The following is a 24,959-nucleotide window of genomic DNA, read 5'->3' as shown; positions in this document are numbered from 1 at the left end:
TTCACGGCCCCCACACACTAACGCGTAAGGTTTACACGCACATCTGCTCCCTACTCGGGCTTCTGCTGCCTTTTCCAGCTTGCTAGGGAGTTCCCAATCACTCTAGCTGTCCCCACTCTCTACCCAGTCTGCTACTTCTGAATAAAGGGCTTCCCAACTACTGAGCCTGCCTGTGCCACCAGCTCTCCTAATGACCAGCACAGAGTTCTCAAAGACATCAGACATATATGCTGGCACAGCATTCCGAATCCAACAGGATTTGAGGTCTCTCTCCATTTGCTACCAACCTGATCATGCTCACCGACAAAGCTCAAAAGAGAAGTGCCTACCCTGCCTCTTCCAGGCCCAAGCCCTCGGAAGCACCTGGACATGCCCCTAGGAATCTGAAATAATCTGACGTATTTTCTGAAACTATTAACTGACGATCCTCAAAAACTGGGTCAAAATGCTCTCCTGGGCCCAGCCCCATGGCCGAGTGGTTAAGTTCCCGCACTCCACTTCGGCGGCCCAGGGTTTCGCCAGTTTGGATCCCGGGTGTGGACATGGCACCACTCATCAGGTCATGCTGAGGCAGCGTCCCACATAGCACAACCAGAGGCACTCACAACTAGAATATACAACTATGTACTGGGGGCCAGGGGCTTTGGGGCGGAGTAGGAAAAAAAAAGATTGGCAACAGTTGTTAGCTCAGGTCCTAATCTTTAAAAAAAAAAAAAAAAAAGCTCTCCCAACGGAACCTGACACCTGAATCACATTGCACTAGGTTCCAGTCCTTGGCTTTCTCAGCCTGAAAACATGCACACTAACTAACCTTGGCACCTACCCCAATTAGAATGTTGTAATAAGGATATTCAGGTAACTTTGTGACGACATATTGGTGTGTACTCTTTTTCCAATCTGAATCATACTTCTTATCTTAGATGCTAACTTGAGAAAAGTCTCTTATAACTCATCTTCAACCAAAGCAATTTCTCAACCCTGAGGTTCTCTGTCCTGGTTTTCTTGTATAAAAAAAGTTTCCTGTGCTAGGACTGGCTTCCAATCTTTTGGCCGCAGAACACTCAATGCGCGCTTGTCACGCTAAGAACTGAAAGGGAAACAGTGTGTAGCCACCTGCTGTCTGGACAAACAGTGGCCCAATTAGCACCTCTCCCATCATGGTGACTGGGCATCTCTGGGATTCCACGGCCAAAGGATGGTTCTGGTCATTACGACCACTGACCCCGGGCATCAGCTCTTGGTCAAACCAATCACACCTACTGCAAGGACATTTGCAAAGTGGGAAATCTGCCCCATGTTGCTGGTAACCCCACCGTCAGCACCACGTGCGCATTGCTGTAATATTTCTACAACACTCCGGCCCCTACCCAAACCCGCCTGTGCAGTGTAACTTCCCCGAGTTTAGACGTGGGGAAACTGCTCAGAGACTCAGGGACTCTCCGATGCCAATCCACAGGGAGGGGGCAGCAGCCAGTTTTCCAACTCATAATTCTACGGTCCTTACGCTACACTTCGCTGACTTTTTTTGTTTGCTTGTTCAAAATGAAAATAACCATTGCTTTACCAATTACAAAACTGTATATATGTAGACACATACAGGATTTTGTTAAAAAAAAAAAAAACACTACAGTCATGCATCAAGTAAAAAGAAAAAGTAACCCCCCCACAAGGTCCAGATAAGTTTTTAAAAGCTAACCATCTATTAACATCAACTGCTGGCCACACACTTACCTTATTTCAGTGAATCCTGTCAAATCTGGAAGTAGATGGAGTAAAAATGAGCAACTTTGGATAGCGGGGCTTTCAAATGAGCAACCCTGAGTCCCGGAGCCCACCTCCAGAGCCATGAGACACCCAGCTGACACGAGCTCGCAGGTCTGCCACCAACACCTTCCCAACTCTGGCCTAACATATCCCCGAGCCTCGATTTCCAATGGTGGAACATTAAAAAAAAAAAAAAATCATAAGCGCTTCCATAGAGCAGGTGTGATGAATGAATGAGATAAGCATATACAGCTGAGATATACAGCTGGTCTCACAGTCAGGATTCCCTGGAGGTCCTTAAAACACAGCTCACTGAGCCCCAACCCCGAGTTTCTGATGCAGCCAGCCTGGGGTGGGGCCTGAGACTCTGCATTTCTGACAAGCTCCCAAAGGGGGCTGATGCTGCTGATCCACAGACCCCACCCAGGAACTCCCTGCTGTAAAGCATTTGGCCTGGCACCTGGCAGGTCCACAGCTGGTAGCCAGTACCCCAGAAAACACAGCTCATAACCCCAACTCTCTTTCTGGTTTAAAACCCCTCAGCTCCAGCCTCAGTACAGAGGCTGCCGCCTTTCCCTTCCTGTGACCCCTCTGGCCACCAGAGCCCAGCCCTGCTTGATCCTGCTTTCCTGACTTGGCCCAAACGGAACCAACACGGCCTCCTGCAGCTCGGAAAACATACCTGGTCAGGGCATGGGGGGGAGGGGAGGGGCGCGGGGGGGGTGGGGGGAGGCCTCCGGCCAAGTGAACTGAATTTTCTTCTTGAGCTTTGCAGAGAACTCTTGGTGCCTGTCTGTAAACCTATCAGCACAAGTTAAGGCGAAGATGTAAGCCCATGGTTCTCCACCTCGGCTACACAAGCTAATCTCCTGGTGAGCTCCAGAATCAAGGACACCTGAGCCCACCTGCAGCAATCCTGCCTTAACTGGTCTGGGGTGTAGCCTGGGCACCAACAGCTTTCAAAGCCACACAGGTGAGTCGAGTGTGCAGCCAGGGTTTCAGTCCACTGCAGCTCGAGGAAATGTAAAGTCATCCTCTTCCTAAACCCAAAACCGGCGGTAACATTTCCAGGAGTCAGTTTTCACTCAGGTTTTAACGTGGAACAGAGGCCCTAAGACGTGGCGTGCTCTACCACTGTCCCCCTTTCAAAAGCACTCGAGCCTTTGGGTGGGTTTTTCCAAATCTTGCTCATCCTGTGAAAGGTGACAATGTATATAGTAATATTTTGTGGTTGATATTGTTTAAGTGATCAATAAGAGCTGAAAATAAAGTTATTCCTAGAAACAGAGATTTTTAAAAAGTAAAATGATAGCTAGCAAAGTTATTTGGAATAACATTTGGATGTTACAATAATCTTATTGTTCAAGTTTATTCTGTCTGATCACCCCGGCCCAGCTGTGATGTGTACAGCTAAGTTATCCATGAAGAATGCGGCTTTGATGACCACAGACCTGCTGGCAAAACCCAACGTGAAAAAAAAAAGGTACCTTTGACCTTGACAAAGGTCATTGCATAACACCTTCACTGAGTACTGAAAATGTGTCAGGTGCTGAGCAGTGAGGTGGGGACGCCGATGCTTTGGGAACCTTGGCCTTCGCTGCTGAACCCTGGAGTTGCTACTGGGGGAAGCAGGCACTAAGGGGGCCAGAGCAGCTGCGGGAGGCCAAAGGTCAAAGTGAATCACCTGGAGAACTCAAAACACACAAGGAGCCTGACGGAACTGCAGCCTGAGCACCTGCCTTTTCCCAGGTCTGCAGGTGCCCGGCCTGGGCAAACAGGGTGGGTGAGCACCAACTGAGAGGGAAGCAGCTCCTCACTTTTTCTTACTGTAACCCACACCCCACCCCTCCACCCGCCGCCCCGCTTAGGGGACCAGGAACACAGCTAGAGCATGCAGGGTCTATAAAAATAAATGTTATGGAATGCCCATTTCCCAAGGACTGAGCAGATTGTCCCGAACACCCAGGTTCCTGAAGAATGAGCTAGGCCAGGCTGCATTTTTATCAGTGTGGACGTAAACAAGGAAAGAGAAAGGAGGAGTAGTAACGAGAGAAACTTTCTCTAAAATGCCAGCTCCTTAGTTTTCTCTTCTCCAACTGAGTTTGTGGGATAGAACACCAAAAAAGTCTCATCACTTTGTGAGAACCCAGAAAGCTTTAAAAGTGAAAATTTCGTGCTGTCATGGGATTATTTGTACAAATATTGTGTTCTTGAAAGCAAGGACTAATTACACAGTGAACGTGGTCCCTTAACTAGGGAGAAAGAGTCATGGGGCAATTACTCCCGTGAATGAAGCGGGCTTAAAATACATTCCTCGCAATTCCTTTCATTTTTTTCAAGAGCAGTCAATTTTTTTCTTTAATATTGAACTTCAAAGAGAATTTTTTTAAACTTGAATTTTCTAGAGTCCTTTAATGTTATTCCAAGCACATATTATTCCATAACCTTTGTATTTCAATATTTAAGTGCTATTTTTCCAAAGCTCCCAACGTAAGAACAGTGAACTTTCATCCAAGAGAAATCTTTCCTCCTTTTACTCTCTTGCATGTGAAAACGAGAGACTTCATCAAAGGAACTGAAACTGCTCCAGTCCCTTCACGAAAGCAAACCCCCCACGTCCTCCCCATCCTGAGCCTTTGGAGAAGGCCCAGGGCCGGGGGGCAGCCGCTTGATGCAGCCCACAGGACACTTCGGGGAATGTGTGCCTGGGAGCGTCTCTCCCCACACTCCCCAGGTTCAGAACCGTGAGGCAGCGTCCTAACCGGGGAAACGGCCACACTAACCGGCCGGCCCAGCTAAGAGCCTGCACAGTTCAAAAGGGCGGAATTCTTGTGTGTTGGGATCACAGAAGCACAGCGGGGCTACTGATCCACTGGCTGGCATTCCAATACCCAGAATGCTTCTATCATTCCCTGGACTCGGAGGCTCTGAATTCTGGGAGCTAGCCAAGACAGGTTCCATGCAATGACTTTTGTCCAAAAGCATGATTCCTGGGGGTGGGGAGAATCAGTGGAAGATTCCTAGGTTTATGTATCCCAACTTCTATGTTCTCTGCTCTTACTAGCAATCAATGATCTTTTAATGTTTAAACAGTTGAACTTAAAGAGATCTGAGGGAAACCCCAGAATATACTAACTTCGTTCACCGAAAACCTAAATGTTGTTTCTCTATTTAAATGTGAAACACAATTTCATGATTACTACCCAAAGCAAAACAAAGTATGGAAAAAAAGTGACTTTGTGCAGATCCTGACTCTGTCTGAGAAAAGCAACTAATACTTGAAGTTTTCATGGCACACTATACATTTTTACTTGAACGGAAGGCATAACTACAAAAATAAAATCTTATTACTTATAGAGGCAATTTCAATAAAATCTTATGATGATTCAGTACAACAAGAAATCTTTGAAAACAAAACATTGAAAAGATTTATTCTATTACAATTTTATTCGAGACTACAATTAATTTGGCAGTAGTCACATAACCATAATGATTATTAATCTGGGCAAAATTAGACAGGCAATTCATTTGATGAGTTAGTTTCGTGGAAATTAGTACTACTTATATTGGGCTACAGCTTGGGGCTGAATCCCAAGGGCAGGTCTGGCTTTAAAAGCTACTATTGGAATTGGGTCCCCAGACTTCAGGCAGCTCAGCCCAGAGCTGTTTAATATTCACTGTCTCTCCCACGCAGACTGAACTTTTAAATTACCTTCTCTATTAAGTACAGAGGCCATTTCTACCCACGGTCTATAATCCCTTAAGACTGAATACACTTCCATGTAGCGACACTCTTCATAACTGTTTGTCAGTGATAGGGACAAGGGATGCTTCAGCTACCTCCTCACTTCTTGAGCTACTGAAATGATGATTATGACATTTAATCCCCTCCAGGAATTGCTGGCTTCATGTTATTTTAAAAAAGAAAAAGGAAAAAGACTCTAATCTTCCTTTCCAGAGAAGCCCAACCAACAGCTCTCTTGTATTTGTTTGTGACATCCTTTTCAACTCATGATGTTTCATAAAAAGAAAATTTAAGTCAAAGTGACTCAAATGGTTTAGCAGGACAACTACTTTCTAATAATTCTTACTCTCAAAAGGGAATTTTTTCCAACCAACTGCTTCCTTTCCTTTAGAAGCAGTTAGAACAGAGAATGGAAAACACACTTAGGAGCAAAGCAAGCCAAGTGTTTGTCGGGAACCACTGGGAAGGACAGAGGCCCATGGGGAGGCGCCCGGCACACCTGCTCCACGTGGCCCTGAGCGAGCTTGTTGAGACAGCGCCTGCCCATCACCCAAGCACACCTGGGCAAAGAGAATGGCCAGGTATGCCCTGGACGCACCTGTTCCCTCCACAGAGCTCACTGGAGGTACCACCCACATCTAGGAGGCAGGATTCTCATCCCTGCTCAGCCCTGGCCTCCACCGGGTGGGACAAGGAGAGACGAGCAGCACCTGCAGCCACACACCTAGTTCAGGTGCCATCTCCAGTATCTTCCATCCAAACACCAGGTGCACCCTATTGTGCCTCAGGGGCACCACTCAGATCCCTTGACTTTTCCCTATTGCCACTAGTAGCTCAAGGCTTCCCGATTCCTCCCTGCACTCCTGCACCCACCTGCCCCTCTGCTGCCAGAGACCCCTGCAGTGACCACCTCCTGCTTAAAAACCTTCCCTGGCTCCCAGCACCCTTGGAGCAAGGCCTGGACTCCTGCCTGCCTTGCCGGCCACAGCCTCCTCCCCTTCCTCTAACAGCAACAGCGGCCCCCCAAGCCCAGGGGCCTTCCAGCTGTCAGGAAACACTCTCTCCCCAGGCCATCTGCCCTTGGGCCAGCCCCAGCACACCAACACAACACACATGAATCCCTATGATGCCCATGATGCGGGGCCATTGAGGAACTACCCAGAGGACAGGTCTATGAGGGGCCTTCCCAGTCTGTGCAATTCAAGAATAAGGCTGAACACCTCCAACCGTTTCCTTTTATTAACTAACAGCTTTATTGAGCTATAGCTCACATTCTATAAAAGCTACCCTTTCAAATGTACAATGTAGTGGTTTTTAGTATATTCGGAGTTGTGCAATCATCACCACTAATTCTAGAACATTTTCATCACCCACCGAAAAAACCCCATGCACGTTAGCATCCCTTCCCATTCGCCCTCCCAACAACCACCAATCTGCTCTGTCTCTATGTGTTTCCCTGTGCTGGACATCTGACACCAACGGAATCACACAGTATGTTCTCTACCCATTTTCAGTTTTGAACATACATGAGCAAACGCGGTAGTGTGATAGTCATTAGCAGAAGGGCTTAATTTAAATTCCAGAAACTCCTGGCTTCCGGATACACGAGATGTTAGAAAGAAATCCACCTTCTGGGACCAGGGACTCAGGGCACAGCCATAATAAGGTAACACAAGACCACCCCCACCACAATCTGCCACATTCACCCCCCTTCTCACTAACCGCCTCACTGAAGTCCAGGCCCTAGTGTGAAAAAATTCCCTGACATCTCCCCCATCTCCTCCACTGGTCCGGAGAAGTGTTGTTTTAGAAACTGGTTCTTACTTCATGTGCATAAGACCATCTTGGGACCATTGTTAAAGTTCAGATTCCTGGGCCCCATAATGGTGGTCCAGCGGGTTTATACTTGTTAATTTTGATGCAAATGGCAGAAGGGCCTCACCTCTTCAGAGCAGCAGTTCTCACAACTGAGCCAGCATCAGAATTGCCTGGTTGATTCCCAACCGACCCCCAGTTTAGGATTCAGCAGGTCTAGAGTGGGGGCCACGACTGCATTTCTAGCAAGCTCCCAGGTGATACTGCTGCTGCTGGTCTGGGGGCCACACTTTGAAAACCACTGCTTGCTGGGGGTAGCAATTCCCCAGCCAGCATGCCAAATGCTGCCCACCTCCTGCTTTTGTAAATAAAGCTTTATTGGCTCAAGGCCCTTTCGTTGACATATTGGTTATGTCTGTTTTCTGGGTGTAACTGCAGAGAGTGGTAGTTTGGGCCACAAAACTAAAAATATTTACTCTCTGGGCCTTTGCAGAAAAAGTTTGCTGAGCTCTAATTTATAGACAATCATCCAAATATTAAAAATATGGAGCATTTTTACTGTCAAGTTGAGACTTCTAGCACTTCATATGGATTTCAGAGAACAGGGGGCATTTAATTTTATAAAATCCTGAGGATTTTTATACTTTAAAAATTAATCTTAAGAAAGATTTTTTTTTAAGTCATATGGAAGAAAGAGCTATGCATTTTTGCACTCAAAGGCCCAGGCTAGAGTCCTAGTTCCCCTGACCACCTACGATGACCTGCAGAGGGCCGCTGGGGCCTTGCTTTCCCACCTGTGAATATAAAGAGCCTCAGCCAAACCTCCCAGCGGGCTTGTTACAAAACCAGGGGGGAAAGAAAATGAAATATTCAACAGCAAACTCTATAAACTCTACAATGCTATATACAGACAATATCAAAGCCTCCCAACCCTGGAAAGGTTAAGTTTATGAGGGATTCCCCTGTAGTATGGGTTCATGACACAGAACCAGAAAGGTTCAAGACTTGGAGGTTTTCATCTTCGTTTGAAGCTGTGTTACTGGAAAGAGAGAGCGGCTCATTTCCCAAGGAGGGGATGCCTCGCTGAGCCCCAGAATCACCCCACAAGATGGGGCAAAGGGCATCCTCCAATGATGCCAACAGAAGAATGGAGGTCAACGTGGCACCAGGAGGGAGGGATGATGCTCTCCTTCCAAGAAGGTCTGTCTGCATCTCCCATGCACACAGGCTGCAGCTTCACTCTCCTCTGAGGACCACCTCGCCAGGTGGCACACACCTGAGCAAGGGCCCCAAACACACCTGCCAGGGCAACAGGTACAGTCTCCCCATTAGGCAAATCTCTACCCTCATCTGCAAAATGGGGAAAATGACGGTGTCCACTTCATAGGGTTGCTGGAGATTCTCCACACGTGCGTGAAAGCAAACAGCAACAGCCAATGGTAAGCCTTTAGAAACTGTTAGCTGCATCTTGAGGACAAAGACGACGCTGAGAACCAAGGCACATGGTGTCTGCGGTGTTCTGAGGGGCCAGGTGAGACCCGACCACGTCTGTCAGAGCAGGGGTCCACATCCCCTCTGGTGGTGTTAAAACAAAAATCCCAAGAGTTTTGAAAACTGTTCATTTTAAGATTTTAAAATTGTTAGTTTTAATTCTGCTTAAACAGCCTCAAAGCCAGAATGACCAATCCTATTCTTTTGATTTATCAGAGGTATGACGCCCCTCTGCTCAGAGAATCACAGGTACCAAGGCTGGTATGTGTGTGACAAAGTAGAAATGCGAGGAAAACACCCAAGAGAACTGAAAACGTACGTCCACACAAAGGCTACCGTGTCAATGTGTGAATATCCACAGCAGCATTATCCACAATCGTCAAAAGGTGGAAACAACCAGATGCCCACCAACTGATGAACAGATAAACAAAATTCGGTCTACCCACACAGTGGAATATTATTCAGCCATAGAAAGGAGTGAAGTAGTGACACACGCTACAACATGGATGAACCTCAAAAGCATTATGCTGAGTGAAAGAAGCTAGATACAAAAGGCCACATATTGTGTGATTCCATTTATATGAAATATCTAGAATACGTAAATCCATAGGGACACAAAGTAGATTGGTGGTTGCAGGGGCCTGGGGAGGAGGGGAAAGAGAAGTGACTGCTAACGGACACATCTCTTTTAGTGGTGACGAAAATGTTCATCATTTAGATAGAATTAGAGTGATGGCTGCACAACTAAATGAATATGCAAAAAACCACTGACCTGTTCATTTTGAAAGGGTGAATTTTATGGTGAGTTACATCTCAATTTTTAAAAATTTTAAAAACTCAAGGGAAAAGAACTGCAGGCAGGCCTCCCCCACCCCCTCCAGCCACCCCAGGAAACAGAATGGCTTCCTCAAGCACTCAGTCCACCTCTAATCCAAGAGGGTGCAGACCTGGAAGGAACTCTCAAAGCCTCAGAGATCAGAACGCTCTCAGGGCCGCCAGGACTGCAAAGGAGTCAGGTCACGGCCACTATGTGAATCCAGAAGGCAACCCTCCCCACGGCGCCAGGCTGGGCTTGTTCAGGCCGACAGCCTGGGGTTACATATGCTCAGGTGTTCCTGTCACCCAGGATGGTCACAAAGCAGGCTCTCTGCCTCCTCGCACTCACTGAGCTACCCACCTCCCCAACCTCTCCATGACATTGAACTCTGGTTAAAAGGGACTTGGGAAGCAGTAAAGACAGGGAAATGCAGCAGGGGACAGGGGAGAGCAGGGGACAGCCAGCTGGTCCTCTACCCCAGGGGCCTTTCAGCAGGTCTTCCTTTAAATGCGTGAGCATGCCTTTTCAGGACCGAGCAGCACCTCGCTGAAAGCGATGTGGAAAAGAGGAAAGGACAAGTCACTTTCCTCTCAGGATTCTCACACAACCATTGTGATTTCTCTGCTTCTACTTTTTTTTGGTGGGGCAGGGGGCACCTCCTTTCCAGGTCAGACCACTCGTACAGTTCTGTACACTGGTTTTCTTTCCACTGCACATGACGCCCTCCATGCGATGCCACGTTGCCGTGAGGCCGTGGAAGCACCGTTTCCTAATGACTTTACAACATCCAAGGCCTTGTTCTTTAGAAACACCTAAAGTCCTTTCCTTAGTCTCCTTAGATCCAAGGCCTCCCCACAGGTCCCCTTGGCCGTGGCTCACGGAAAAGGTGCCCTGCCTGACCTGCTTGGACGTGGGGGGACTCTGACCTTCACCCCCAAACTTCCAAGCCTGAAGCAAAGCAGTGGCCTGAGGCCGACCCTGTTACAGGGATCAACGCTTGACCAGCGCCTTGTCACCTCGGGCCAGGAGCTATACCGGGATTCCAAGAATCAACAAGAGCCGGTCTCTACTCCCGGGATGTCCCAGTCAATCAGGCTCAAGGATGCTGCAAGGCCCTTGATTAAACAGGCCCATGCAGAGCACCACGGGAAGACGGCGCCTCGTGGGGAGCGAGGGCCAGGGGCCACTTTGCCTGGGAGGTGCAATGTGAGCGAAGCCCTCCATTCAACTCTGAATGCCTCAGAGAGAAAGCAAGAGAAAGAAACTTCGCAGAGCCTCAAACCACATAGGATGTTGGGGACCAGCAAATAGTTCCCCAAAGCAATGCTTGGCAAATTTACCCTCGTGAAAATGCAGATTCTGATCTGGTAGGTCTGGGGTGGGGCCTGAGAGTCAGCATTTCTCCCAAGTTCCCAAGGACCACACTTTGCCTAACAAGGGTTTAAAGCAGAGCTGTCCAACAGAAATCTAACAAGAGCCACACACATAACTTTCAATAGTGTAGGAGCCACATTTTAAAAAGTAAATGTGTGAATTTTAATATATTTTATTTATTTAACCCATTGAAGCCAAGATATTATTCAATATGTAATCAATATAAAGAAATTATTATTTTCAATCTTTTTTTTTTTAAAGATTAGCACCTGAGCTAATATCTGTTGCCAATCTTTTTTTTTCTTCTTCTTCTTCTTCTTTCTCCCCAAAGCACCCCAGTACATAGTGGTATATTCTAACTGCAGGTCCTTCTAGTTGTGCTATGTGGGACGCTGCCTCAGCATGGCTTGATGAGCAGTGCCATGTCCATGCCCAGGATCTGAACTGGTGAAACCCTGGGCTGCTGAAGAGGAGAGCACGAACCTAACCACTCAGCCAAGGGGCCGCCCCTTAAAGAAAGTATTAATGAGATATTTTACACCCTTTCGTTCAGACTAAGTCTAAAATCCAGTATTTTCACTTACAGTACCTGTCAATTTGGACTTGCCACATTTCAACTGCTCAACAGTCACATATGACAAGGGGCTACCACAAGGGACAGTGCAGGACTAAAGGATCAAGGTGGGAGAGAAGACAGCAGAAGATGAGGCTTGGAAATAGGCAGGAGCTAAAAACAGGAAGAACCTTCTATACCCAGCTAAAGTGTTCTATGAGGGGTTACTGAGGCCTTTCCAGCAAGAGCATGAGAACCAGATTACTGCTTTGGCACATCTACAGCTGGAAGTCTAGAAGAGTCTGACACATGGAGAGTTGGAGACTACTGTGACTTTTGGTCAAGCAAAAATGGAGGCAGTGAAGCAGGGATGAAAAAGCAGCAACAAACACAAGATATTTGGGCTCCAAAGGACTTGGCAATCAGTTGGCTGTGGAAGGTCAAGGAGAGAGAGACATCAAGGATGACTTTTAGATTTGGGGATAAACCTGTTGACCAGTCTAGAAATGCAGGAGGAGAATTACGGAAGGTAAAGGAAGATGAAAGATCTCCATCTAGACAACACTGAGTTTGCAGGGCCTCAGCAACACCCCAAGGGCTGTTCTAGAAGTTGGCACTGCACATGGAGATCACGAGCTGTCTTCCAAGAGGCACATGAGACCACCTAGATGAGAGAGGGGAGATAAAGAAAGGACCTTCAAGAGAAACCAGCATTGCAGCAGACAACAAGAGAAAAGGGCCAGCAAAGGCCACTGGTACAGTGGTCAGAAAGAAAGGGGTACGAGTTTTCACACAAATCAGACATCTTTTTCAGACCTGCAATTACAGCATGGGTAATTTGAGAATTGAACCCTATAAAAGCAAACCAAGTTCCTGCCTCAGGGCACAAGAAGGAGCATCTTCAGTAACCAGCAGAGAATGAAAAATTTGCCTTTGCGGGTAAAATTTCACAACTACACAGAGTGGTATGAGGTTCTAATTACTTTTCTCCAAAACACCAGCCACTGAAAATGGGGCGGAAGAGTGGGAATAGCGCCGGGCCCACCACCCCCCACCAACCGCCCCCACCAGCTTGTAAACCCCAGTGGCATCAGCTGTGTAAGATCTCTGGTTAAATCAACACAAAATAAATATGATTCAAGCAGCAGCAGGCCTATCTTTTCAAGTGCAGATGTTTTCTTTCCTAACTTTCATTCAAGATTCAGGGCATCTAAACATTAAGGAAAATTAAAAAGAAAAGTTGCACATATTAAAAAAGCATACAGCTGTTTTAAAGACTGACATATTTGAATAATATAAAGTACTTAGTTTTCCAGAAGTTAAGGGTTTTGTTTTTTTTAATATGCCTGTCTAGGAAAAGCTAAATGATAAAACTCAATATATTCTACAATAACCAAACATGTCATTTTTTAAATTCCTAGTGGTATATACAAAACTAAGCTTCCTTTAAGCTTCATCTGATTCCAAAGATTGTCGACGATGTAATTCTTAAGAGAATTACCTTCAAGCAATTAATAATTGGATCTACATGGTGCAAAGCAAAGAATTCCACAGAGACAAAATAAATCAATATAGCTGTACCACCAGAAATAAGATTATTATGTTTGGGGCTACTGATCAATCTTTTCCCCTTATTTTCAATTTTTTCAAGATGGTTTTAATGTTTCTGCACCAAGAAAAAAATCACTATGCTTACAAATTTACGAGCACATGTACAATTAGCACAAATAAGTATCACCATGCTTACAAATTTACAAACACAGGCACAATTAACGTAAATGCAAAATTTCATCGGCTTCAGTATTTGCAAGCCATAGGCAAAGAAGCACCTTCACCTCCTTGGAAAGCCAGGGAGGGTTACCAGTCCTGAGGCTCCAGGTCTCCGGTCCTCGCCCACGTCACTTTCCCAAGCTTTCCATAGGCGTTCCAGGTGCTGGAAGGGAAGAGGCCCTCCTTCTCCTCCACCTCAGCAGGCCCTGCCACCTAACCCTCAGATCCCCACACCAGCTCCACCTTCCCCCTGAGGCTGCTTTTACTCTGCACTCATCTTTATCTCCCTTTCTTCCATGTTCTAAATCATGTGTCAACATTCTATTCCCCAGAGGAAAAAGTCTGCCATACAAGATTATAATTAATTAATCTGATAAAGGTAACTCTGTTAATGAAGATTTAATGTGTAACCCTCCCAGGCAACATCATCCGCACTTTAACCAAGGCAGTGAACGAAAGGACGGTTCAGCAAGGAGAAAAGTCCAGTCCCCGACATCACACCAACAGCGGGCCACCCACCCTCCTCTCCACTGGCCAGGCCGACCTGAGGGCTGATTATCTGGACTGGGGATTCTCCCTGCCTCTGCCCCACCTCTCCATAGCTCCAGGGCAATCATTTGCATGGAGGGAAGTAAAGCAAGAGACAGTGAAAATTAAATAATCAGCTGAGAGAGAAAGCTAAGGTGGAAATAAACTGAAACCATGGGCATACAGGTCTCATGTTCTGTCACGAGTGTGCAAAGAATAAGCTCCTTACTAACTGGACACCCACAGTGGGTCCCTCTACAAAGTAAGTAATCATTCCCTCCCATATGGGGGTCAACTAAGCATGCCATATTCAGTTTCTTAAAGCTAGGTGATTTGTTAAAAGGAAAACTTTTGATTTCTCCAGATTTCATTTGTTAGAACAGCCTAACTCTTACAGCAAGTAATCCGAGAAATACGTAACGGCCCCAATACAACAGAGGCTTATTTCTTGCTCAGGTAATGGTACCACTGGGAGGGTAAGCATGTCATGGACAGCTATCTCCTCAGTCATTCAGGGACCCATGCTGATGAGGCTCTGCCCTAGGGCCATCTTCATCCCAGACAACCAGAGGGGGGCAGTAGGGCAGACTGTAAATGGCAGATGACACTTGCACTTGCATTTGATTGGGTAGAACTGTCACACGGCCACAACTAGCTGCAAAGGAAGCTGGAAATGTAGTCCAGCAGTGTGTCCAGAAGGAGGAGGAGACAGGGTCTCTGCCACGCCTGTGGGTCCAACTCTACTCCCTGAAAGATCTTCTCCTGCCAGAGAGCAAAGCAGTGAAGAAATGGAGTCTGTTATCATGGGGATATTTCACCTTCATATTTCCTACTATTTTTACTTCCAAAACCACTTTTCTAAAATCCTACTCTTCTGAATATTACATTGATCTAAAAGGGCTACCCTTCATTAATGTTATAAAAAGAAGAAACATTATTATTAAAAACAAATTGGGAGGGGAAGAAGGAAATAATCGCTTCCAGTGGACTGTAAATAGCACAACTAATGTATTGGTGCTGGGCATTAGATGTGTATTTTAATGAAATGCTTTTCTACAAATCCCATACTAAACAGTCAAAATCAGTAACAAAATCTCTAGGAGAGATTAAAACGCTGCCATACAAAATCCAGCTTAAAGTCTTTTCATAGTAAATCAGTGGCTCAATAAATTAACACTATTTTTGATAGTTTTCTCAATTCTTAGTGAAGCAGGATTAGTAGGGAAAAGGGAGCATGGGAGGAGGGATGCAGAGCTAGCTTGACATGTTGCCTCACTTAATCCCCATGATAACATACTAAAACAGGAATGATTCTGGTTTGACAGCCTGTAGGATTAAGGATTAGGAAATGTTAGGGACCGAGTGCAAGAGCCACCTATGAATGTAAGCCCTGCCACTTAGCTCTAGCGAAGACTCTCCCTCCAGATGGGGGGCAGAGGTGACCACTCTCACCTCACTGAGCAAAGCAAGGGTCCCCTAAACTGGAGACCTCGCTTCACCTTTCAAATCTGCCTGATACTGGAAATTTACTTTCAGTAGAGGAAAATATTACTGTCTGACAAGGATATAGCCAGCCCAATCAAAGCTGTGGCCTTCAAGGAGTCCCCAGGGAAGCAGCCTTACCAGATCACTCCCCACATGCACAGAGCCCCCACAGAGCATTGGAGTCAGCCACTCTTTAATTCCTGCAGACGGCCCAGGACCACTAGACATTCAAGAAAGCTTCTAACAGGGAAGAAAGAAGCCAAAACAGCCCCCAAAAGCAGCAAAGCCCAGAAACTGAATCTATGCAGAAAGACGACATTTTTACAGCCAGCTTAATATCATCAAAAATATGAAAGAACCAAGAAACAAGATCAGTATGGTATCAAAAAGGAACATTTGAGAACAACAACAAAACAACTTTGGAATTTGGAAAAACTGTGAGCAAAAATTTAAAAATCAATGGAAGGATTGGAAGGTAAGGTTGCACAAAATCTCCCAAGAACAAAAATATAAAGAAGTAAAAAATAAGAAACCATTAGAGCCAGTGCAAAGGCTGAAGAAGCAGAAAAGGCTGTCCTCTCTCCCACAGTCCTGAACACCAGTGGAGAAGGGAGCACCACGTGCCAAGTGCTGAGGGACAACTGTCTCCAAGAGAGACTTCGACACCAAGCAAGCCATTTATTGTTAAGGGAAAATCATGACTTTTTCAGACAGAGAAGATCTCAAAAGACCACCCCCTGTATGTTAGAATTTATTAAGAGATTTTTCACAACTGGGATAGATCTGGAGAATGAATTAATGATAAGTGATAGGGAATTAAGCAAAGAAACAAAGCTATCATTAGCCTTAGTGATTATAAAAACTTGTGCAGGAAAAATAACCATAGTACGTACTACCAGGCTCAGCAGTGATAGCACTGGCAATCAAAATAATGTAAGCACTGAATACTGTTAACCCAGTGGTTCCCCATGTGGGTGATTTTGTCCCCCAAGGAACATCTGGCAATGCCTGCAGGCATTTTTGGTTGTCACAGCTGGGGTGGGGCGTGGCACCAGCATCTAGTGGGTGGAGGCCAGGGATGCTGCTCAACATCCTACAATGCACAGCACAGCCTCCACCACAAAGAAGCATTTGGCCTCAAATATCAATAGTCTTAAGGCTGAAAAACCCTCTTCTAACCAAAATTATGATGTAATTACATCAGGGATGTGGGGGCCCTAGAAACATGCCTTGGTAGTTGGTGGGAAGGAGGTACTGTGGAAAAAGGGCTAAATCCCAAAGTTCTATAGTGGGAAGTCAACAGCTACCCCTAAAAGGAACAAACAAATGGAGCAGCACTATACAATATAAGCAAATGCCAAAAGAAATCAGCTCCAAGTTGCAGTAGCTGTCTCCAGGGAAGGGGAGATGGCAGTGGGGAGAGCTGCTGGTATGATAACAAGCCCTAAAGAACTAGGGGATTAGTTAAACTGTGCAAGAACCACTTTGATAAAATTAAAACAAAACTCAAAAAGATACACTAACATTTTGTCCCTTTCCTTCCATGAATAAGTAAAAATGTTGCCTTTAGAGCGTTGGAATCTCCCTGCCTGGGTTCTTGTTGACCTTCACAATTCGCCTTTGACCTGAGAGTCTTAGTCACCTTTGGCCAAAAGAATTCCCAACCCTTTCCAGCCCAGCGCGCACACTGCTCTTCCTTTTCCTTCCCCATCCAAGAGAGGCAGCCGACATTCCCCACAACTTAATACTCTGGAGATTTAAAAAAAAAAAAAAAAAAAACCTGCCCAGGGGGCCGGCCCAATGGTGTAGCGGTTAAGTTCGTGCGCTCTGCTTCGGCAGCCTGGGGTTTGCAGGTTCGGATCCTGGGCCCGGACCTAGCACTGTTCATCAAGCCATGCTGTGGTAGCATCCCACATAAAACAGAGGAAGACTGGCACAGACGTCAGCTCAGCAACAATCTTCTTCAAGCAAAAAGAGAAAGACTGGCAACAGATGTTAGCTCAGGGCCAATCTTCCGGACAAAAGAAACTGCCCAGGTTCTCAACATGCAGAAAAAAACGTTACTTTTGCCTTGCAATTCAGAACATCTTGGATTTTGAGGTTCAGACAAATGAAGTTATTCCAATTATTTTTTCTAATGATACCTTATTGCCCTTCTACTAAGATATGTTCCCCCAAAGAGAAGCCTTAACATTTACACTGGTGACCCAAACATGCTCGAGCTACCAAAGGCCAGGGCAAATGTTTGATCCAATGAGGTAACAGGAAAACAATTCTTCCAGAATATACCCAACCTGTGCCGGACACTGGCAAGGTTTTAAAAAGGCCAAAAAGAGCAAACATGCAACCCGAGCTCTTTCAAAATCTTTCATGCGGGTGACAGGTTCCACTTGGAAGAGCTGTGGCCTGCAGAACCTGCAGAATTTCTCCTCAAAGTGTTGCCCCACTCCTGACGACAGGGTTTGAAAGTACAAGACCTGAATAAAAAGTCTGTTCAGCCTTTAAATCCTTAAATTATCTTGTTGAATGTTTACACCATACCCCGTGTACAAGAAAAGCTCCACAGAGCCCCAAAGAAACCTACAAATCCAGGTTTATTTGCATGCTGACACAAAACAACTTTGGCAAGAGGACAATTCCAGAAGGCTTTCCAAATAGAAAAACCAGCCCTTCCCAAGCATGGAGCCCAGTTTCTTTGGCCATGAAATAGGTGAGTTAAGAAATCCCAGCTCATTAGGACAAAGTGAAAACGACTATTTTTATGAGCCTTTCAGTACCATACTAGTCTACATTCAGCTCTCGGGCAAACTAGTTTTCTTTTTTCCAAGATGAATGTTAGGGCACGTTAAGAAACACTCATAACTGAACCAAGAAGAGCAAATCCATCATGATACAGAAGTGTGGTGCACAGCTTCGGTGTATAGCTTTTCATACCGTCGAAGCCTCTGGATTTATAGATATGAGTCAGGCTAAATTAACTTCTAAGAGAGGAAGACTCCTCCACCAGGTGAACCTCAAAGCTCCAAGCACCAGACCTTAGGATCCAGCCTTCGGCTCTCTGCCTGACTTCCCACCCCCACAACACCTCTGGAGGACCAAGGAGGAGAACTCAGCGGGCGGTGTTAGGCACAGGCTGGGACGGGGTAATAAAGACACATTTGAATGCCAGTTGGCAAAGCAGATCTACCCAGTGAAAGAGTCTTTCAGCACAGGAAAGGAAACTCACCTTCTTTTTTTTTAATAGTACTATTAATTCTTAAATACAAATGAGTATTCAGAATGACATTCATCCAAACAATAACTCAGAAAATGCAGCAGCTAGCCTCCGAACCCAGCCGGGATCCCAGAACCCCGAGCTGCTGTGGCCACAACAGCACCCACAGCACTGGGTGTGCTGCGGAGGGAGCCCCAGGCCTCGCCCACCCACCACCTATTCCTATCTGGCCCCTGGAAAAGCAGCAGCACGCCTGAGTGCAGGAACTGATGCGGAACAGGGCTTAAACACAGAAATCGAGCAAAGTCCACGGAGGAGCTTGAGTTTAGGTCCATGGGTTCCTGAGCCACTGCTGAATTCAACAGATCCCTCTTTTTTCAAAACCTTTACTGATAATTGACAAAGAACTTGGCTCTCAGGGGCAAATGTAAGGACATCAGGACAATAATTTGTCCTGACCAAGGTCACCGCTCGCTCAGACCTCCCAATCTCAGGGTAACCAATGACCGTGACTCAGTGCAACCCCACAAAGCGGAGCCCCTTTTCAAACCACTAAGGAAGGCACATTAGGTGGCTCGGTGCCTCCCTGCCTCACCCACTAGCAGTGGCCAGTCTTCAGCCTGAGCCTTCTGCTACCAGGCACTCGGGCTAAGGGTTTACCAAGAGGACATTGCCACCTGGCTGTGTACTGCACCCCCCAAATGTGCCCTGATTCCCTTCCATCCCACCTTCAGCATTCGAACTAGGAAGACATTTGCGGGCTTTGTCTCATGTTTTTAAGGTTCTGAAGCCCCATGAGAGGGCAAGTCAGGCAGGGCATCCCAAGCCACAGCTCTCCCGCCCCCTCCAGGATGGCTGGTTCCCCAAAGGCAACCTGAAAATCAACAGGCTCCCAAAGGCGCCGCCCTTGGGACCAGGCCAGGCCCAAATTAATGTCTTCTCTGGCACTTCTGGCTAAGACTCTGGCATGGGGGGGTGGGAGGGGGGCTCTAAGAAATGGCAACAAGGAGCAGCTGGAGCTTCATTCCTCCCCCTTAACAAACATTCCTGAGGCCGCAGGGGGCCTGCTGACACCCAGCTGGCGCACTAAATGCTTCCTAAGGAATCCCCAACCTCCTTTATGGAATTCTAGCCCCTCCAGTGACATTTCAGAAATCAGGCCCCTCCCCCACCCTCACTGAAGTTTTACATTTGCTGAATGGATGGGGAAAGGAACATGCAAAAACAGGGGGACCACATACAATGCCGTGTCTACTTACACAGGCCCGGAGACGCCCCCACCAAAGTGCAGTCTCAGACACGATAACAAGTCCAAGTCTTTGTAGTTTCTTAGGACACGGACATTTTTTCTGTTCCCTCTCCGACAGCAGCATGGAAAAATGGGGTTTTGTGTGTTTTCTAGCCCTAGTAAAATGTATTGAGAGGTCACAAATCCAGCTGCCACCTTTCAGCAGAGGTCTGGTGGGACTTCACAGATGCACTTCAAATTCCAAGAGTGCCACTCCTGGGGAAGTGAGTATCCCTTCAATTTCAGACTACAGCCAGAGAAAGACCAGCCCCGCTGAATGTCCATAAAACACAGCACCCGGGAGTTCCCGCTTCCATTTCCTCTTTCCAGCTACAAAAATGCAGATGAAGCAAGTATTTGTTTGAGTTTGACTATGTAAATAAAGCCTATTATCAGGGCCAGCGCCCGAGAAGAAAACAGCCCTCCACGCAACCGCTGGCTATGCCAGGGGCCTCCAGGCACACCGCCCCCTACAGGCCAGGGCGTTCAAAAAGAATTAAGCATGAGCTATAAAAGCTAAAATCCTTTAAAAAGCAAAGGTGATGCACAGTTAATCTAGCAAGGGCGATTTTGCACCCAGGGGATATTTGGCAGGGTCTACAGACAGTGTTTTTGGTTGTCACACCTGGAGAAGGGAGTGCCACTGGGTCGAGGCCAGAGACACTGCTGAACATCCTACAATGCACAGGACAGCCCCACAACAGAGAATGATCCAGCCCAGAATACCAATAGTGCCAAGGCTGAAAACCCTCAACTAATGGATGTGACAAGTCATTTAATACGGCATTGCAACTGACTCCAGATGAAAGCACACAGCACTGACTGGAGGGGAAGCAGCAACATTCAGGGTCAAGTTCTGGTCCTCAGGGCCCTTCTCAAGACTTGCCAGGTTTGTGACTGCAGGGCATGTCATTTAACCTCACTTGGCCTCAGCTGTTTCATCTATAAAATGGGTTATTAAAACTTCTCCATCTGAAGATGAGGGGTTGAACCAGCCTTGTTCTTGCTATCCCTTCCTGTTCTAAGATGTACACTCGTATGAGGCTCTCAAATGAGACCCTCATTATCATAACAAGACTGTGTCCTCTCACACTAGATCAAGCTTCTACCAAGTCAGATTCTGTCAAATAGAAAAGAAGTTATATAATATCCCAGGGCTCTAATATGTAACTATTTAATAACAAAGTTTTTTAAATGCAAAAAAGAAAACAAAAAAACTATTAGAAGAATTATTATTTAATGATCCCTAAAGATTTTCTATTGGGAAAAGAAGAGTCAAAGCTTGGATTAATCCAAATTCTGGTGGTGGAACAATTTTCCCCAGTCTCCACCACGACAGTCTATTTCGATTCTTTAAGCGGGTGTAAGTGGACACCCTCTCCTTCATCTTTTCCTATAATAGGACAGTTAATTACCACCTGTTGAATTGTAAGCAAGTAACACTGATGCCTTAATCCAGGAGAAAAGACAGGTATGCAAAATATTGCCAATACAACGTGCAGTTAAAAAATATATATGTTGGGGCCGGCCCCGTGGCCAAGTGGTTAAGTTCGTGTGCTCCGCTGCAGGCAGCCCAGTGTTTTATCGGTTCCAATCCTGGGCACAGACATGGCAGTGCTTATCGAGCCATGCTGAGGTGGCGTCCCACATGCCACAACTAGAAGGACCCACAACTAAGAACATACAACTACGTACCGGGGGGCTTTGGGGAGAAAAAGGAAAAAAAATAAAATCTTAAAAATATATATATATACACGCACATGTATACACAACTGTCCATGGAAATCTAGTACCAAAGTCCCAAACTGTCCTGAATCCTCTCCATCCTAAGCAAAGAAACCACAAATCTCCAGTCTCGTTGAAACATCTATAAAAACTAAGCAGTTTAAGGAAGGATGTCTGAGCGTCTCAGATAAGAATCACAAACATTTTTATTTCTGCAAAATCCTGCAGTACAATCTGGAAAGGCTGAGCACGTACACCACTACTAGCCTAGCCACAAACCTTCCCCCAAAAAACCTTAGCAACTACCATGAGAGCTAACCAACAGCCAGATCAGGAGCAAACTGCCTCAAATGCCTCAAAAAGGCCCTAGTGTGTGTCCACTGGGTTTTGGGGCCCACCTCCTTCAGTTTCTAGAATGGGGCCTCTTGGACAAGGAGAACAGAGGGCCACTAAGAATACATCCGGCTTTTTAGAACTTGGGGTACCTGTAGGAAGAAGGAGTTGTTCTAGGATCCCTTTCTCCAGCTTCTAGCAAAACAACTGAATTTTAAAGTGACTTCCAACTTTCTTATACTGCATAAGCCCAGAAAGCAAGACTTCACCTTAAATAATGTTTTACAACTTACTCTATCTGCTATAAAGACAAGTCTGAGGAAGCTATGTGGAATCGTGTATCTTTTTTTAAAAAAGAAATACATGACAAGCAAAAGGTCTGAGTGATTTACCTGGTATCTTTTTAACTTTTACCAACAGAAATGCCCCATAAAACCTTTACTAAGAAGGCACAGGCGAATATGCTTTAATCTACAAATCCGCAGGAAAGTGGCCTTCCTGGGCAAGACATACACACCATGAGTGTCCACTCTCTTTCCAAAGAATCCAGTCCAATAACAGGTTACACACTGGTTAAATTTCTAACAATGATAGCCTCTTTCCCCAGTTCAATGTGAATTCAACGCACTTCTAAACAAGCCTCCTCCAAAAGTCCACTCTCTTTCCAAAGAATCCAGTCCAATAACAGGTTACACACTGGTTAAATTTCTAACAATGATAGCCTCTTTCCCCAGTTCAATGTGAATTCAACGCACTTCTAAACAAGCCTCCTCCAAAAGGCCCTAGTTTTGTAAGTATAAAAATGAGCGAAAATGTAGAATAGAAAAGTTTGCTGTCGCATTTGCTATCTAAACAAGACAGCCACACCACTTCCCAAATTCATTACTAGCCGGGCAGGTTAGCAGTCCCTTTATTCCTTCCTGCTGTGGTGAAGCAGGAAAGCAGAGAAAACCAATAAGTCACCTTCAAATTCTCTCAGTTGCCAAGAATTTTTACATTTTCAAGGGAACTTTGTTCCTAGGAATGACCCAGCCCAGCCCTTTCCGGAGAAACTGACCAATAGACACTTTTAACAAGAAGAAAACAGGAGGACTGGTTTGTTGTTTGTGTGTTTTTACAGGTCTATACAGGTCCTGCTGGTAAATTTCAAGATGAGTTTTCTGTTTCGAAACGAGAATTCAAAGTTCTGAAGTAAACCCTACACACACACACAACACGCTTCTGATGAGGCACATTAGGAATTTCTTATTAACGGAACTCAAATCCCACTTTTATGAAGGACACTGAAAAGTTTCTGTCCGTTTTTCAGGTATCCAGACCGCCATGGCTCTAGGGCTGGACGCGAAAGTCAGTAAAAATTGATGGGCTGATGGGAACCAAGAAGCTAGTCTGGGTTTCCTAGCGATAAGGGGTGCAGGACCAAGGACCCAGAGAGGCAAACACAGGTGGGGAGCGCTCTGTTCACCCCCTGGCACGTGGGATGTTCCTCCCCGACCTCTGGACAGCCCCACAGGTGCAGGCCGCTGCAGGCGAGGCCAAGAGTGACAGGGGACTGTGCCAGGCCCCTTCCCGGAGGGGGAGGGGAGGGGACCCGGAACGGGAGCCATTTAAACTCCGTGGGGCGCCGGGAGTCAGCAGGGCTGGGAGCCGCCGCAGGGCGGCCGGGGTGGCGCCCGGACCACACACCTATGCGTGTCCCGGTACCACGTTCCCGCAGGTGACCCGGGCGGACGCGCGCCCCGGGGCCGGGGACACGACGGGTCGCCCCCTCCAGCGCCCCTACCCTCGACGAGTCCCCCGCCCTGAGGCCGCCTCCGGGCTGTCACCGTGCGGGTCCCGCGGCCGCCTTACCTTGGTGATGACCAGCGGCTCGCCGTGCTCGCGGCCGCCCTTCAGGGTGAAGCCCCACGGGGCGCCGCCGCTCAGCTGCACCTCCACCAGGCGCCCGCCGTCGGCCTCGGCCAGGCGCTCGGGCCGCGCGCGGGACTCGGCGCCCTCCATCGAGCGGGGCACGGAGGGCCCTGCCGGCCCGCGCCCATGCACTCCGGGCAGCCCCGGCCGGCGGAGGGTGAGGGAGGCTCCGGGCGCCCGTGCCGCCGCCGGCCACTGGCGAACTTGCTGGGCAACTTGGGAGGAGCGCGCCGGCGGGGCCGGGGAGGGAGCCGGGCGGCGGGCGCGGGGGAGGGCGCGCCGGGAGGGGGCGGGCCGGCGGGCGGGGAGCCGCGGCGCCGGCGCGCGCTCGGGGGCTCGCGCCGCGCGGCGGGGCAGGGGGCGGGGCGCGCGCCTGGGCTCCGGCGAGCTGCCCGGAGGGTGGGAGGGGCGGGGGAGGCGCGCGCTCCGGGACCCGCGCGGCCGCCCGGGAATGGGAGGGCGCGGAGAGGGGCTGGGCCGGGGGCGCGCGCTCCGGACCTGGCGCCGCGGGCAGGGGGCAGAGGCAGGGGGCAGGGGCCAGAGCGCGCGCTCAGGGCGGGCGGTGGCGCAGGCCCGGCCGCGGGAGGTTGGGAGCGCGCCCGCCGTCTGCCCGGGAGGCCGGGGCGCGGCAGGTGAGGCGGCGGAAGCGCCCGCGCGGGTGGCCGGAGCCCCCGACGCCCTCCATCTTGGAGCGCGCGGCCGGCCCGGCGCCCCCGCCTTTGTTGGCGCGGCCCGCGGGCAGCGGGCGGCGGTGCAGGTGAGGGCGGGGGCGCCCGTGCGGTCCCGCGTCGGCACGCGCGCACGCGCTTCCCCCAGCCCCGGGCATTGGCACGGCGGCTCCCGGGGGCCCTCTGCGCGCGCCCGCCCTGGCCCGGTCCCGCCGGGCAGCGGGAGAGCCGGGAAGGGGCGCCCCCCGCAGCCTGGGCCACAGCGCTGGCCCTCAGGAGGGGTGCTTGGAAAGTCCGGGCAGGAGCAGAGAGTTTGAATGCCCATCCTCCCACCAATTCCCTCCTGCAGCGCCTAGCCCAGATAAGGAAGGGCCTCTTGTTGGCTCTTCCCATAGTTAGAGCCCAAGAAGTCTACGTTCAAACCCTGTTCTCACTTTCGTAGACTTGTGCCACAAGGACTGAATGTCCAACGTCTGCA

At 48.0% G+C, this 24,959-nt stretch overlaps 1 protein-coding gene across 5 annotated transcripts in view; it reads right to left on the bottom strand.

The window, feature by feature from the left end:
* SHROOM2 (shroom family member 2) overlaps window positions 1-24,067 on the bottom strand; it is a 128,624-nt gene extending 104,557 nt beyond the window's left edge. For 2 of the 5 annotated variants that reach the window (XM_070604933.1, XM_070604935.1), the window contains exon 1: window positions 23,754-24,033. In XM_070604933.1, coding sequence (XP_070461034.1) covers window positions 23,754-23,903 — 150 coding nt within the window. In that variant the 5' untranslated portion in view covers window positions 23,904-24,033. Of the gene's footprint in view, window positions 1-19,815; window positions 19,881-23,753 lie in introns of those variants that run through there. The other 3 variants (XM_070604938.1, XM_070604934.1, XM_070604936.1) reach the window with 3 other exon arrangements.
* Window positions 24,068-24,959: the final 892 nt, after the last annotated feature.

Source organism: Equus przewalskii, chromosome X (genome assembly GCF_037783145.1).
Source record: "Equus przewalskii isolate Varuska chromosome X, EquPr2, whole genome shotgun sequence".
Classification (NCBI taxonomy): domain Eukaryota; kingdom Metazoa; phylum Chordata; class Mammalia; order Perissodactyla; family Equidae; genus Equus; species Equus przewalskii.
The sequence above is the reverse complement of the archived record's forward strand: the minus strand, read 5'-3'. Positions and strand labels throughout refer to the sequence as shown.